Genomic DNA, 13,595 nt, shown 5'->3' on the forward strand with positions numbered 1-13,595 from the left:
CAGCCCCTACATTCTCTGGCCTCAGCTTTCTCGTTGGTAAAAATGTAGCTAGTCTCCTTCTCTCTCTCCCTCTCTCTCTCTCTCTCACAGACTTGCTGGAACAATAAAATAAATTAGTATAAGTGAGTGCACTGTAAACAGAGAAACACTGTACTAAAATAGCAGTGTTTCCTTTTGCCAGCTTTCAGTCTCGCTTTTTAATTGCTTGTCTTATTCATTTAGAGAATAAGAACAGAGGAAGACTATGGAAAGAGCACAGGCCATGGAGTCAGACAGCCCTGGATTTGAATCCCTAAATGACACCAGCCATTTGTGTAACCGCAGCCAAGCGGTGTGTCCTTTCTGGACATCAACACTAAGAATAGCTACTCTGCATGGAGGTTATGAAGACAGTGTGAGCTAAGTCATGGAGCTCTACTCCTGGCACACAGACCTCCATCAAGGGTGGCCCAGTAGATGGCTGTTTTCTGTAACTGTCAGCATTCGCTCCTGGTGCCATGGAGCAGGCACTATGGGCATCTTTTTGTGTTGTCATGAAGGCGCTCTCGCTCAGTCCCTGTGTGCCTCTGTTGAAAACACTTCCTGGTTCTCTGGTATGCTGGAAATCTGCTCTACTCGTTTTTCCCTGAAGATCTGTTCTGCTTATAACTCATTCCTACTCTTTGGAAAACAATTCAATAAAAACTCAATTGGTTTTCCACTGGCCCTGGATGAGGATGAGGGATAGCATTTTATTATTTTATAGAAAACATGAATAATAAAGTAAGTCATAAAACAGCACTGGGCACGTAGCAAAGAGGCAATAAATGCTTGCCTGACTCAAAGCAAACATGGGTTTTCATGGCTGCTGTATTTGTTGAGGGGACCGTTCTGGTCTTCTATTACATTAAAAGAATTAATTAATTAAATTTAAGTAGACTTCATCGCCAGCTGGGAGCCCAATGCAAGGATTCAACTCAGGACCCTGACATAAAAACCTGAGCTGAGATCAAGAGTCCAACGCTTAACCGACTGATCCAGCCAGGTGCCCCTAGAAACATTTTTTTTTTTAATTGAAAAAGAAATACATGCTCATGGTAAAATATTTAAACAGAACACAAAGATGCACAAGGGAAGGAATGTCTCCCTCCACCACCCTCAGTTCTCGAAGCCCTTTCTGGAGATGCACCATTAACAATTCCTTGTGTGTCTTTCCAAACATGCTGTGGATGATCTAAGGTATGTATGTAAATTCCTTTTAAATTTATTTTTAAAATAGAGAAGTTTAAATCCTTAAGTGGCTTCTGCCCTCTGGAACAGCTGCCCCGCCCCCGGTACATTTCGGGGTCGGTGGGGGCTGGGTGCGGATGGATTGCTGGGGCCCTCCAGGGGGGTAGAGGTTCCACCCACGAGGGATCGGACCACGCTCCTGCTCTGGCTCTGACCTTTCACCTCGCGCCCCTGCCCAGCCCGGCTGCTGCGCGGGTGAAGCACGCCCAGGAGGACGCTTAGACCGCGCGTGCCTCAGTTTCCAAGCCTGCAAAAGGAGAACTTCTACAGCCAACAGGTAGTTCTGAACATCAGCGATCCCTTCTGTGGGTGTTTGGTCCCCGGGGCGGAGGGGAGCCTGGCAGGGGGAGGGGGCGGTGGGCTGACACTTTAGGGGTCTTGCCGGGCCTCGGCAGGGGCGTTGAAGTTTGAGCAGCGCGCCTCGAGGGGGTTAGAAAGTGGCGCTGAGACACACACCCTGCGGGGTGTGGCGACCCAGGAGGGGAGGCTTTCTCCCGGTATCTGCGGTCCCTTCCCTCCCTTCCCCTCTCCTCTCCTTTCCCCTCTCTCTTCCCCCTCCCTGCGGCCCTCCGCGTCTCTCGTAAAACCCGGAGCGGAGCCCGGGCCCGGACTGGCCCCGCGCATGCGCAGGAGGGTGCCGGCGCGGCCGCCGGTAGGAAGCGCCAGCTCTGAGTAGGGGGAGCGGCCGCAGAGGCTGCTCGGCTCCGCCGCCCGCCAGGCCGTCGGCTCCTGCTCCGGGCCCGGGGCGCCGGCTGTGTAAGTGCGAGGTGGGGGGCTCCGGGCCGGGGTTCGGCCGGCTGCGGGAGGGCTGCCTGTGTGTGGCGGCGAGCGACGGCGCGAGTGAGCCCGCACCTGCCCGGGCCGGGGTCCAGTTCGCACCCGCCCCAGCCCGTGACCCTGCCCGGCTCCCGCAGCACACGTGTCCAGGGCCGCGTCCGCACCTGCCACCCTGGGGTCCCGGGCCCTGCTCTCCGCGGCGCGCGGCGGCGGCCCCCTCCCCTCTTGCGCCGAGCCGGGTCTGGGGACCCCCGGCGGGCGCCGGTCTCTCTCCCGGCGGGGCGCCCGGCCTGCCCGGGGCTTCCCCCCTGTGCCTGCCATCCTGGCTCTGCGCGGGGTAGAGAGTGCCTCCGAGTGAGCTCGGCGCCCGCAGGCGCTCTTCCCCGGGATGAGATCTTCGCGTGGTCAACTCCGGCTGACCCCACTGGGGTGGCGGGGACAGACGCGTGCCCGCACTCTGCTTGCCTACGCTCCTCTTCTTCTCGGGAACCGCCGGCACAGATGTCTTTTAACCCACGGTTTTCTGGTGTTCAGACAGGGTGCTTGTTGAGTTCCTATGTTTTTTTTCTAGAGAGAGGGATTAAAATGTTGAACAGGGCTCGGTTTAGTTCAAAATGAACTGAAGGCGTGGGGCTGTGACATCCTCCATCCATCACCGCTCCCCGCCCCCCCCGCCCCCCCCCCGCCCCCCCCCGCCCCCCCCCCGCCCCCCCCCCAGTTTAAACTAGTGACTGGCAATTTTTGAAAAATAATTGCAGCCAGTTCCTAATCCAGCCCAGCGAGTGCTTGGGAACATGACACAACAGCATCGGAGGCATGATGTTGGAGACCCAGGAATATTGCCACACTAAAGATCTCCTGGCAGGGTTCTGTTTGTTTTTCTTAAATTGTGTGGCAGACTCGTAGTATAGAGGGAAAAATAGTTGTCAAGAAGTATAACTACTTATTTATTAATTATTATTTTATTTTATTATTTAAATTTTTTAAAATGTTTGTTTTTGAGAGAGAGAGAGAGAACATGAGTTGGGGGGGGGGGCAGGCTCCTAAGTGGGGGAGGGGCAGAGAGAGAGAGAGAGAGGGAGACCTAGGACCCCAAGCAGGCTCCAGGCTCTGTGCCCTCAGCACTGAGCCCCACGTGAGGCTGGAACTCACGAACTGTGGGGTCATGACCTGAGCCGAAGTTGGACGCTCAACCGACTGAGCCACCCAGGCGCCCCAAGAAACGCAATTTTTTAAATAACTGGTTTATTGAGCTATCACTCACATACCACAAAATCCACCCATTTAAAATGTACAGCCGCATGGTTCTGCTATATTCACAGTCGTGCAACCATCGTCGTATCAGAACATTTTTTATCAGTTCAAAAAGAACTCCTTTCTCCTTGCTAGCGACTTATTCTCTGGTCCTGCAGCCCCTAGTTTACCTTCTGTCTCCACGGATGTGCATGTTGTGGGCATTTCATATAAGTGGAGTCATACAGTGTGTGGCCTTTTGTGATTGGCTGTCTTTCACGTAGCATGTCTTCAACGTTCACCCATGTGGTAGCTGTATCATCAGTACTTTGTTCCCTTTATGGCTGAGTAATAGCCTATTGTTGGATAGACCACATTCTGGTTATCCGTTCATCAGTTGATGGACACTGGTGGTGTTTCCATTTTTTGACTATTAAGAATAAGGCCGCTGCGAACATTTGTGGACAAGTTTTTGCGTGGGCGTATGTTTTCGAATCTCTTTGGTAGGTACCTCCGGGTAGAATTGCTGTTTATACGGTAGCTTTATGTTTAGCTTTTGGGGGAACTACCATGTTGAAGAAATGTAGTTTTGATGTTTTAATATTGTGTTAGATGAGTCTCAGGCACTACGACTGGCTCAATGCTGGGTCTTATTTCATCACCTCCCTTGAAGAAGCCAGTGGAAAAGCATGAACCTGGCACCTGGTGCCAGCTTGTCACTTAACTATTAGGAGATGGTGAGCAGAATGACTGAGCCTTACCTCATCTGTAAGATTAAAGACAATAATACTTCTTTCTTAGGATTGATGGGAAATCTCAGTAGGGCACGTTATAGAGAGCCCAGTGGATTTCTTTTCTCCAGCTTGCGTGAGACCAGTTTCCTCCTGTGTTAGATGTGTATTTTGAATTTGGGGCAAAAGTGAAGAAGTGTGCTGAAACTGAGCCGCCTCAGGGATAATCCTTGCGTGAGGCTGCTGGAAGGTTTGTTGACCTGGGGCGTGGATTTGATTGCTGGTGTCTTTTAGTGCCTTGTTAGAACTGGAAGGGACCCAGAGGGATCATTTGGTTCAGGGTGACTTATTTGTTTAGATTTCATAGATTCGTAAATTCCGAAAAACTGGGGGTCAGAGACAGGCATGCCAGTGTTAGTGTTGGCCTAGATAGGACAATGGAAAAATAACCGCCATCTATTCTCACCAACATTTTGTAAAAACCAGGGTGTTTTAAGGCCAAAAAATGTGGAAGCTCATTACCATCAATTACAATAGTAGTGAATATTTGTAAAGCACCTACTAAATTTATGTAAGGTTAGTTTTATTCTGGTTTTTCTCATTTTACTTGAGGCTAGGGAAACGGAACACCTGTCCTGATACCCATGTCCAGGACCCCCCGTCCACCCATCTTCAGGTGGATCTGTGCCTGTAACACACCTGCCTCTTTTTTTTTTTTTAAGTTTGTTTATTTTTTTTTTTATTTTTTTTTTTTTTTAAATTTTTTTTTCAACGTTTATTTATTTTTGGGACAGAGAGAGACAGAGCATGAACGGGCGAGGGGCAGAGAGAGAGGGAGACACAGAATCGGAAACAGGCTCCAGGCTCTGAGCCATCAGCCCAGAGCCCGACGCGGGGCTCGAACTCGTGGACCGCGAGATCGTGACCTGGCTGAAGTCGGACGCTTAACCGACTGCGCCACCCAGGCGCCCCAAGTTTGTTTATTTTTTAAGAGAGAGGGAGAGAGAGCGCGCGCATGAGTAGGGAAGGGGCAGAGAGAGGGAGACACAATCCGAAGCAGGTTCCAGGCTCTGAGCTGTCAGCACAGAGCCTGATGCGGGGCTCAAACTCACGGACCGCAAGATCATGACCTGAGCCGAAGTCGGACGCTCAACTGACTGAGCCACCCAGGCGCCCCTGCAGCTGCCTCTTTTGTGTCTCAGTTTTCTTGCTCAGAGAAGAAGGCATTGCAGGACTGAGCAGCATACCCTGCTGACAGAGGACAGGTGCAGAGGCGAGGCTCTAAAACTACTTGACCTGGGGACGCCTGGGTAGCTCACTTGGTTGAGCATCTGACTCGATTTTGGCTTGGGTCTTGGTCTCACGGTTGGGAGATTGAAGGGCCCGCTTGAGATTCTCTCTCTCTCCCTCTCTCTCTCTCTCTCTCTCTCTCTCTGTCCCTCCCCCATCTCTAAAATAAGAAAAAAACAACCCCCCTCCCCAAGTCCTCCAAAACTAGTTGACCTGCTGACAAGTAGGCTGTAAGCTCCTTGAAGTTGGACCTTCTCCCTTTTTCAACTCTTTAGAAATTTTAAAATACAGACGATAGCAAAAGTATATGTAATGTTTATGTATAGTTTAAAGAATGGCAAAACTCATGCCCCCGTGTCTGCCATTCAGCTTAAGGAATGGGACAGAACTACTGCTTCTGAAGCCTGCTGTGTCTCTCTCGAACTGCACTCCTCTCTGCCATGCAAGGAGCCACTACCCACATTTATTTTTCTTTCTTTTTTTATAATATGATTTATTGGCAAATTGGTTTCCATACGACACCCAGTGCTCATCCCAACAGGTGCCCTCAATGCCCATCACCCACGTTCCCCTCTCCCCCACCCCCCATCAACCCTCAGTTTGTTCTCAGTATCCGAGAGGCTTTTATGGTTTGCCTCCCTCTCTCTCTGTAACTTTTTTTCTCCCTTCCCCTCCCCCGGGGTCTTCTGTTAAGTTTCTCAAGATCCACACGTGAGTGAAAACCTATGGTATTCTGTCTTTCTCTGACTTATTTTACTTAGCGTAATACCCTCTAGTTCCATCCACGTTGCTGCACATGGCCAGATTTCCTTCCTTCTCATTGCCAAGTAGTATTCCATTGTATATATAAACCACATCTTCTTTATCCATTTATCAGTTGATGGACATAAAATTTATTTTTCTTTATGGTTTTACCATGCGTGTAAATATCCCTAAACAGTATATTGTTTAGTGTTGCCTGGTTTTTAATTTTATGTAAGGGGGGAGAATTACACTCTTTGCGTTAATCCACATCTTTATTTGCCCATCGTGTTGTTGAGATTCAACCATGTTCCTGGGTCATTCACGTTCACTGTTCTGTAGTATTCCGTTATGTTGGAAGGCCGCAGTTCATTTATCCATTCTCCTGACAGTGGACATTTGGGTTGTCTTTAGTTCTGGCTTCTAAGAACCTTTGTTTATGTCTCCTGCCGTCTGCAGGCCAGAGTTGCCTAGGATGTACCAGTCTGTATGGCCACTGTCGTATAGGAGAGTTACTTTTTAAATTTTTTTATTTTTTTTAATTTTTATTGAGAGTGAGAGACAGAGCGCAAGCAGGGCGGGCAGAGAGAGAGGGAGACACAGAATCCGAAGCAGGCTCCAGGCTCCGAGCTGTCAGCACAGAGCCCGACATGGGGCTCGAACCCACAAACTGTGAGATCATGACCTGTGCTGAAGTCGGACACTTAACTGACTGAGCCACCCAGGTGCCCCAATAAATAGTATATCTATACAATGGAATATTACTCAGCATTCAAAAAGAAGGAAATTTTGACCCATGCTACGATACGGATGAGCCCTGAATACACTCTGCTACGCGAAATAAGGTACTCACAAAAGGACACATAGTGTATGATTCCACTCCAGAGCAGCTAAATTCACAGAGACAGTGGGGCGCCTGGGTGGCTCAGTCGGTTAAGCGTCCAACTTTGGCTCAGGTTGTGATCTCATGGTCTGTGAGTTTGAGAGTCCTATGTCAGTCTCTGCTCTGACAGCTTAGAACCTGGAGCCTGCTTCCGATTCTGTGTGTCTCCTTCTCTCTCTGCCCCTCCCCTGCTCATGCTCTGTCTGTCTCTCTCTCTCTCAAAAATTTACAAATATTAAAGAAATTAAAAAAAAATTCACAGCGACAGAAAGTCAGAATGGTGGCTACCAGGGACGGGAAGGGCGGGGTTGGGGGGTCGTTGTCCACTGAGTGCAGCGTGTGAGGTGGGAGAGATGCAAAAGTTCTGGAAGCAGCTATACAATGATGTGAATATACTCAGCGCCATAGTGGTAAATCTTATGATATGTACATTTTACCACAATAAAACTTAAAAAAAAAATTTTTTTTTCAACGTTTATTTATTTTTGAGGCAGAGAGAGACAGAGCATGAACAGGGGAGGGGCAGAGAGAGAGGGAGACACAGAATCGGAAACAGGCTCCAGGCTCCGAGCCATCAGCCCAGAGCCCGACGCGGGGCTCGAACTCACAGACCGTGAGATCGTGACCTGAGCTGAAGTCGGACGCTTAACCGACTGAGCCATCCAGGCGCCCCCACAATAAAACTTTTATTTTGTCCATTTATTTTGGGTGTGAAATGGTCTATCACTGTGGCTTTAATTTGCTTTTTCCTGATTGTCATTGAAGCAGGGCATCCTTCTGTCCATGTCTTGGCTGTTTGAGTTTCCTCTTCAAAGATACCTATTTGAGCATTTTCCCCATATTCTGATTGGGTCAAGTGTCTCTTACCCATGGATTACCCATTGTCTCGGTGTCATTTATTGGGGAGTCTGTCCTGTCCTACTGCTCTACAATGGCACCTCTACCATATTTCAAATGACCATGTATGTGTGGGTCTGTGTCTGGGCATGATCACGGTCCATCTTTCTTTTTATCCCTGTGCCAGCCCCATGCTGACTGCAGCTTTTTATGTGGTCTTTTTTCCCCTCCACAGATTTATTGAAATGTAATTTATATACCATACATTTGACCCATTTAAATCTACAATTTAGTGGTTTTTAGTGTATTCACAGAGCTACGTAACCACCACTGGTTTTACAACATTTCATCAGCCCCAAAAGAAACCCTCTATCCTGTTAGCAGTTGTAGTTGTATCTGGTCTTGCTGTTGGGGAGGGGGACACATGCCCCTCCTCAGTGGTGATTCTTGGCTGTTCTTGACGGTCTATATATATATATATATATATATATATATATATATATATATATAGACTTCCCAGTAGGAAGTCTAATTAGAGTGGCATTGAATCTATATACCAGGTTGGGGAGGATTAACATCTTTCTTCTCTTTGTACTCATGAATATGTGTGGGACCCTGTCTTTTCCTCTGTGCGGAGCCTGGCATGTGGGAAGTTGTCACTAAATGTTGGGCATGTGAATGATGAGCTTTTACACATCATTAAATGTCAACCAGAGCCCCTCACAAAAAAGAAAACTAAACCTTGGTGAAACTATGCGACTCGTGGTCACATAGCTTGACAGCCAGGGACATACTCGAAGGACTTGTGCCTGCCTTCATGTCCTCTGCCACCTAATGGGCTGGCAGCATCCTTTTTGCTGATAACGTGGGTTACTTGGCTGCTTTAAATTTCATTAATTCGATCTTATCTGTAGGTGGCTTTTCTTAGGTGGGTCTAGGTGTGATGTGTGCACATGTTAATAAGGATCTGTATTTGGGAGAGCTCATGGCTTGTGTAGAGCCTGGCTCAGAGTGCCTGCTGAGCCCCTGCAGGAAGTGGGAACGCCATAGCAAAGGCTGGGATTTCCATCGTGACTCAAAATTCCCAACTTCTGTAACCTGTGACACCTCGATTTTGGGTGCAAACATACTGAATAACTTGGTGACACTTCACCGTACAGCACTGTGGAGAGAAGGCCTGTGTGCTTGTCCTTGTCTTTTCTTTCTTTCTTCTATGCACTTGTTCTCCTGGGCCTCGTGGACACTTCATGCCTCCACAGCGCCCAGGACTTGCAGGTGCTGCCGCGACACGGTCCTTGTCCGTAGGGCCTGTCCACGGTGCTTGTCCGTAGGGCCTGTCTGCATGCGGTCCTTGTCCGTAAGGCTTGTCCTTGTCCCTAAGGCTTGTTCTTGTCCTTAGGGCCTGTCTGTGGTGCTTGTCCGTAGGGCCTGTCTGCCGTCTTTGTCCACAGGGCCTGTCCTTGTCCTTGTCGTAGGGCCCGTCCACGGCACTTGTCCGTAGGGCCTGTCTGTGCGTGGTCCTTGTCCATAAGGCTTGTCCATAGGGCCTGCCACGGTGCTTGTCCTTAGGGCCTGTCTGCGGTCCTTGTTTGTAAGGCTTGTCCTTGTCCTTTTCCATAGGGCCTGTCCATGGTGCTTGTCTGTAGGTCCTGTCTGCGGTCCTTGTCCGTAAGGTTTGTCCTTGTCCTTGTCCATAGGGGCTGTCCTTGTCCTTGTTGTAGGGCCTGTCCGTGGTCCTTGTCCGTAGGGCCTGTGTGCGGTTCTTGTCTGTAAGGCTTGTCCTTGTCCATAGGGGCTGTCCTTGTCCTTGTCGTAGGGTCTGTCCGCGGTGCTTGTCCATAAGGCTTGTCCTTGTCCTTGTCCATAGGGCCTGTCCATGGTGCTTGTCTGTAGGTCCTGTCTGCGGTCCTTGTCCGTAAGGTTTGTCCTTGTCCTTGTCAATAGGGGCTGTCCTTGTCCTTGTCGTAGGGCCTGTCCGCGGTGCTTGTCCATAAGGCTTGTCCTTGTCCTTGTCCATAGGGCCTGTCTGCGGTGCTTGTCCATAGGGCCTGTCCTTGTCCTTGTCCGTAGGGCCTGTCCATGGTCCTTGTCCGTAGGGCCTGTGTACGGTCCTTGTCTGTAAGGCTTGTCCTTGTCCATAGGGGCTGTCCTTGTCCTTGTCGTAGGGCCTGTCCGCGGTGCTTGTCCATAAGGCTTGTCCTTGTCCTTGTCCATAGGGCCTGTCCATGGTGCTTGTCTGTAGGTCCTGTCTGCGGTCCTTGTCCGTAAGGTTTGTCCTTGTCCTTGTCCATAGGGGCTGTCCTTGTCCTTGTCGTAGGGCCTGTCCGCGGTGCTTGTCCATAAGGCTTGTCCTTGTCCTTGTCCATAGGGCCTGTCTGCGGTGCTTGTCCATAGGGCCTGTCCTTGTCCTTGTCCGTAGGGCCTGTCCGTGGTCCTTGTCCGTAGGGCCTGTCCATGGTCCTTGTCTGTAGGGCCTGTCCACTGCCATTCTGGGCCTCCCTTCGTCTCTGTGCAGTGAAGGCCTGGACCAGATATGTGTTTTGCTGTTGCTTTTAAAGCCATGCCTCCTTTTGAGAAGCACAAAACCTTAAATCTCTGCCTTCAGCCCCGGCCCTTGAGGGCTTGAGAAGTCTCCCAGGGCCTGCCATACCTCTCTGTTGAACGCTGCGGTGGGTGTGGTTCTTTCTGAGGCGGCGTGGAAGAGAATGTTTGGAGAATGCCTGCTAGGAGGGGTAGGGGGCCGTGTGGCACCTGCTGTGGGGCTCGGGCTCAAACACTGCCTCTCGGGGGCTCTCTTTGCCTCAGGTCCTTCACCAGTAGAGTTGAGGTGGTGTTACGGAGAGGTTTAAGTGAGATACTACACATATAAACCATTTATGTCCTGTAGACCGGAGTTCAAATCCAGATCTTCTGATTCCACTGTGGTTCTTCTCATTAGGTCCCGCGAGGGGAAGAGGGAGCAGTTCAGTGGTTCCATCGGCACCTGGCTAGGTGTTGGAAATAGACAATGAGAGACGCGCTTTTTCTGCAGGACCTTGAGGCCTAGGCCGAGAGCTGTGGTATTGTGATAAGAGCCGTGGTGGCCGTGTGCAGGAGTCCAAGGACAGATTGTAGCCCGTGGCTTTGCATGGGGCTTACCCGGCCTCCCCGGTGGTGAGCGTCAGAACCACCGTATCCCAAGGTGGGCCGACAGCCTTCAACACCCGTGCACCTCAAAGTCCCCTTTCTCTCTTTGGGCAGGGTCTTCAAAATGAGTGTCCCCGACTACATGCAATGTGCCGAGGACCACCAGACTCTCCTCGTGGTGGTGCAGCCTGTGGGCATTGTCTCGGAAGAGAACTTCTTCAGGATCTACAAGAGGATCTCCTCCGTGAGCCAGATCAGCGTGCGGGACTCCCAGCGGGTGCTCTACATCCGCTACAGGCACCACTACCCACCGGAGAACAACGAGTGGGGCGACTTCCAGACCCATCGCAAGGTCGTGGGCCTCATCACCATCACAGACTGCTTCTCGGCCAAGGACTGGCCTCAGACCTTCGAGAAGTTCCACGTGCAGAAGGAGATCTACGGCTCCACGCTCTACGACTCCCGCCTCTTTGTCTTTGGGCTGCAGGGGGAGATCACGGAGCAGCCGCGCACCGATGTGGCCTTCTACCCCAACTACGAGGACTGTGAGGCGGTGGAGAAGAGAATCGAGGACTTCATCGAATCCCTCTTCATTGTGCTCGAGTCCAAGCGTCTGGACAGGGCCACAGACAAGTCCGGGGATAAGATCCCCCTCCTCTGTGTCCCGTTTGAGAAAAAGGACTTTGTGGGACTGGACACAGATAGCAGGTAAGTTTACCTAGGGGCCCAGAGGCTTCGTGATCGGGCTGCTTCTGGACGGCAAGACGGGATAAGCAGATAGCAGAGTTTCACTGCAGTGGGGGGTGGACAGGTGCAGTCCGCAGTTTTCAGACTTGTAAGGATGGGCCAGCCTTCCGTTAAGGGAAATCCTTGCAGGGTTAGTGTGTACCCCTCCTCCCCCGTTTCAGACTCCTTGTGGGACCCCCTGAGCTGCTGTCCAACATGGTAGCCCCTTGTGGCTTGTGAGTACCAGAGAGGTGACCAGTCTGAGCTGAGATGTGCTGTACGTAAAATGCACATATTGAGACTCAGCATGGAAAAAAGAAAATATCTCATTAATGTATTTTTTATTTTTTTAATGGTTATTTATTGTTGAGACACAGAGAGATGTAGAGCACGAGTGGGGGAGGGGCAGAGAGCGAGGGGAAGAGAGGATCCGAAGTGGGCTCCGTGCTGACAGCAGAGAGCCTGACGCGGGGCTCGAACTCATGAACTGTGAGATCATGACCTGGGCTGAAGTCAGATGCCTAACCGACTGAGCCACCCAGGCGCCTCATTAATATTTTTACATGTCAGATGGTAGTATTCTACGTGTATTAGTTAAACAAAATATTAAAATCAGTTTCAGTAGTTTTTTACTTTTTAAACTGCGGCAACTGGAAGGAAAGTCTTATTTCCGTGGCTCACATTTTATCCCTATTGGACAGCACTGCCTCAGCGCCCAGTTTGAAACTTTGACTCATCCTCGTCCCTTCGATTCGTAGATGAGGTGCCAAAGCAGGAGAGGCGCCAGAGCTAGGAGCTAGCTGAGCTGAGCAGGAAAGGAGGTCTGGCCGCCCAGGCTGGGTGTTGCGCACGGGTCAGGCCCCTTCTTCCTGCGATAGCCACAGCGTCTGACTCCTCGCTGACAGTCAGCCTAGACAAGCGTCATCAGGGTGTCGGAAACACCACCAGGGACTTCCCAAAGAGCTCCTTATGCAGATGAAAGTGTGTTCACATTCTCTGTATTAGAGGGGGTGTTGGACAGAGCAGGAAAAGATCAGGCCTCACATTTCCCCTGAGATTCAGTCAACAACTGAACTTTGCCCCAGAATTGCAGGTTAGCTCTCTGTGCTGTTTGTTCCCCCGGTCTGTCCCCTGCTCTGCTTCCCTGTGCTGTGGCCATTGTGTCCATGCACGGAAGAGAACGACGTGTGATGGTTTGCCTAGAGGAGGTCCCCTTGAGTGAGGGAGAGTGTCGGCTTCGTGGCCTTGGGCACCTAGTCTCTTAGTCCCCTCCTCCTCCTCCGCCTTCCTCCTCCTCCTCCTCCTCCTCCCCTTCTTCTTCTTCTTCTTCTTCTTCTTCTTCATATTTATTTTTGAGAGAGAGAGAGCAAGCGAGCAGGGGAGGAGCGCCAGAGCGATCCATAGAGATCAAAGTGATCCACAGAGACCAGAGCGATCCACAGAGACCAGAGCGATCCAAAGAGACCAGAGCGATCCATAGAGACCAGAGCGATCCAAAGAGACCAGAGCGATCCATAGAGACCAAAGCGATCCGTAGAGACCAGAGTGATCCAAAGAGACCAGAGCGATCCATAGAGACCAGAGCGATCCATAGAGACCAGAGCGATCCAAAGAGACCAGAGTGATCCATAGAGACCAGAGTGATCCATAGAGACCAGAGTGATCCATAGAGACTAGAGCGATCCAAAGAGACCAGAGCGATCCATAGAGACCAGAGCTATCCATAGAGATCTAGAGCGATCCATAGAGACCAGAGCGATCCATAGAGACCAGAGCGATCCAAAGAGACCAGAGCGATCCATAGAGACCAGAGCGATCCAAAGAGACCAGAGCGATCCATAGAGACCAGAGTGATCCATAGAGACCAGAGCGATCCAAAGAGACCAGAGCGATCCATAGAGACCAGAGCGATCCATAGAGATCTAGAGCGATCCATAGAGACCAGAGCGATCCAAAGAGACCAGAGTGATCCATAGAGATCC

The 13,595-nt window shown here is 50.6% G+C and overlaps 1 protein-coding gene across 3 annotated transcripts in view; it reads left to right on the forward strand.

Moving 5' to 3' along the window:
- The first annotated feature begins 1,920 nt into the window (after positions 1 to 1,920).
- TRAPPC9 (trafficking protein particle complex 9) overlaps positions 1,921 to 13,595 on the forward strand; it is a 575,975-nt gene continuing 564,300 nt past the window's right edge. For all 3 annotated transcript variants that reach the window (XM_032592000.1, XM_032592002.1, XM_032592001.1), the window contains exons 1-2: positions 1,921 to 2,025; positions 11,002 to 11,595. In XM_032592000.1, the coding sequence (XP_032447891.1) occupies positions 11,012 to 11,595 (584 nt within the window). In that variant the 5' untranslated portion in view covers positions 1,921 to 2,025; positions 11,002 to 11,011. The remainder of the gene's footprint in view (positions 2,026 to 11,001; positions 11,596 to 13,595) is intronic.

Source organism: Lynx canadensis, chromosome F2 (assembly GCF_007474595.2).
Source record: "Lynx canadensis isolate LIC74 chromosome F2, mLynCan4.pri.v2, whole genome shotgun sequence".
NCBI lineage: Eukaryota > Metazoa > Chordata > Mammalia > Carnivora > Felidae > Lynx > Lynx canadensis.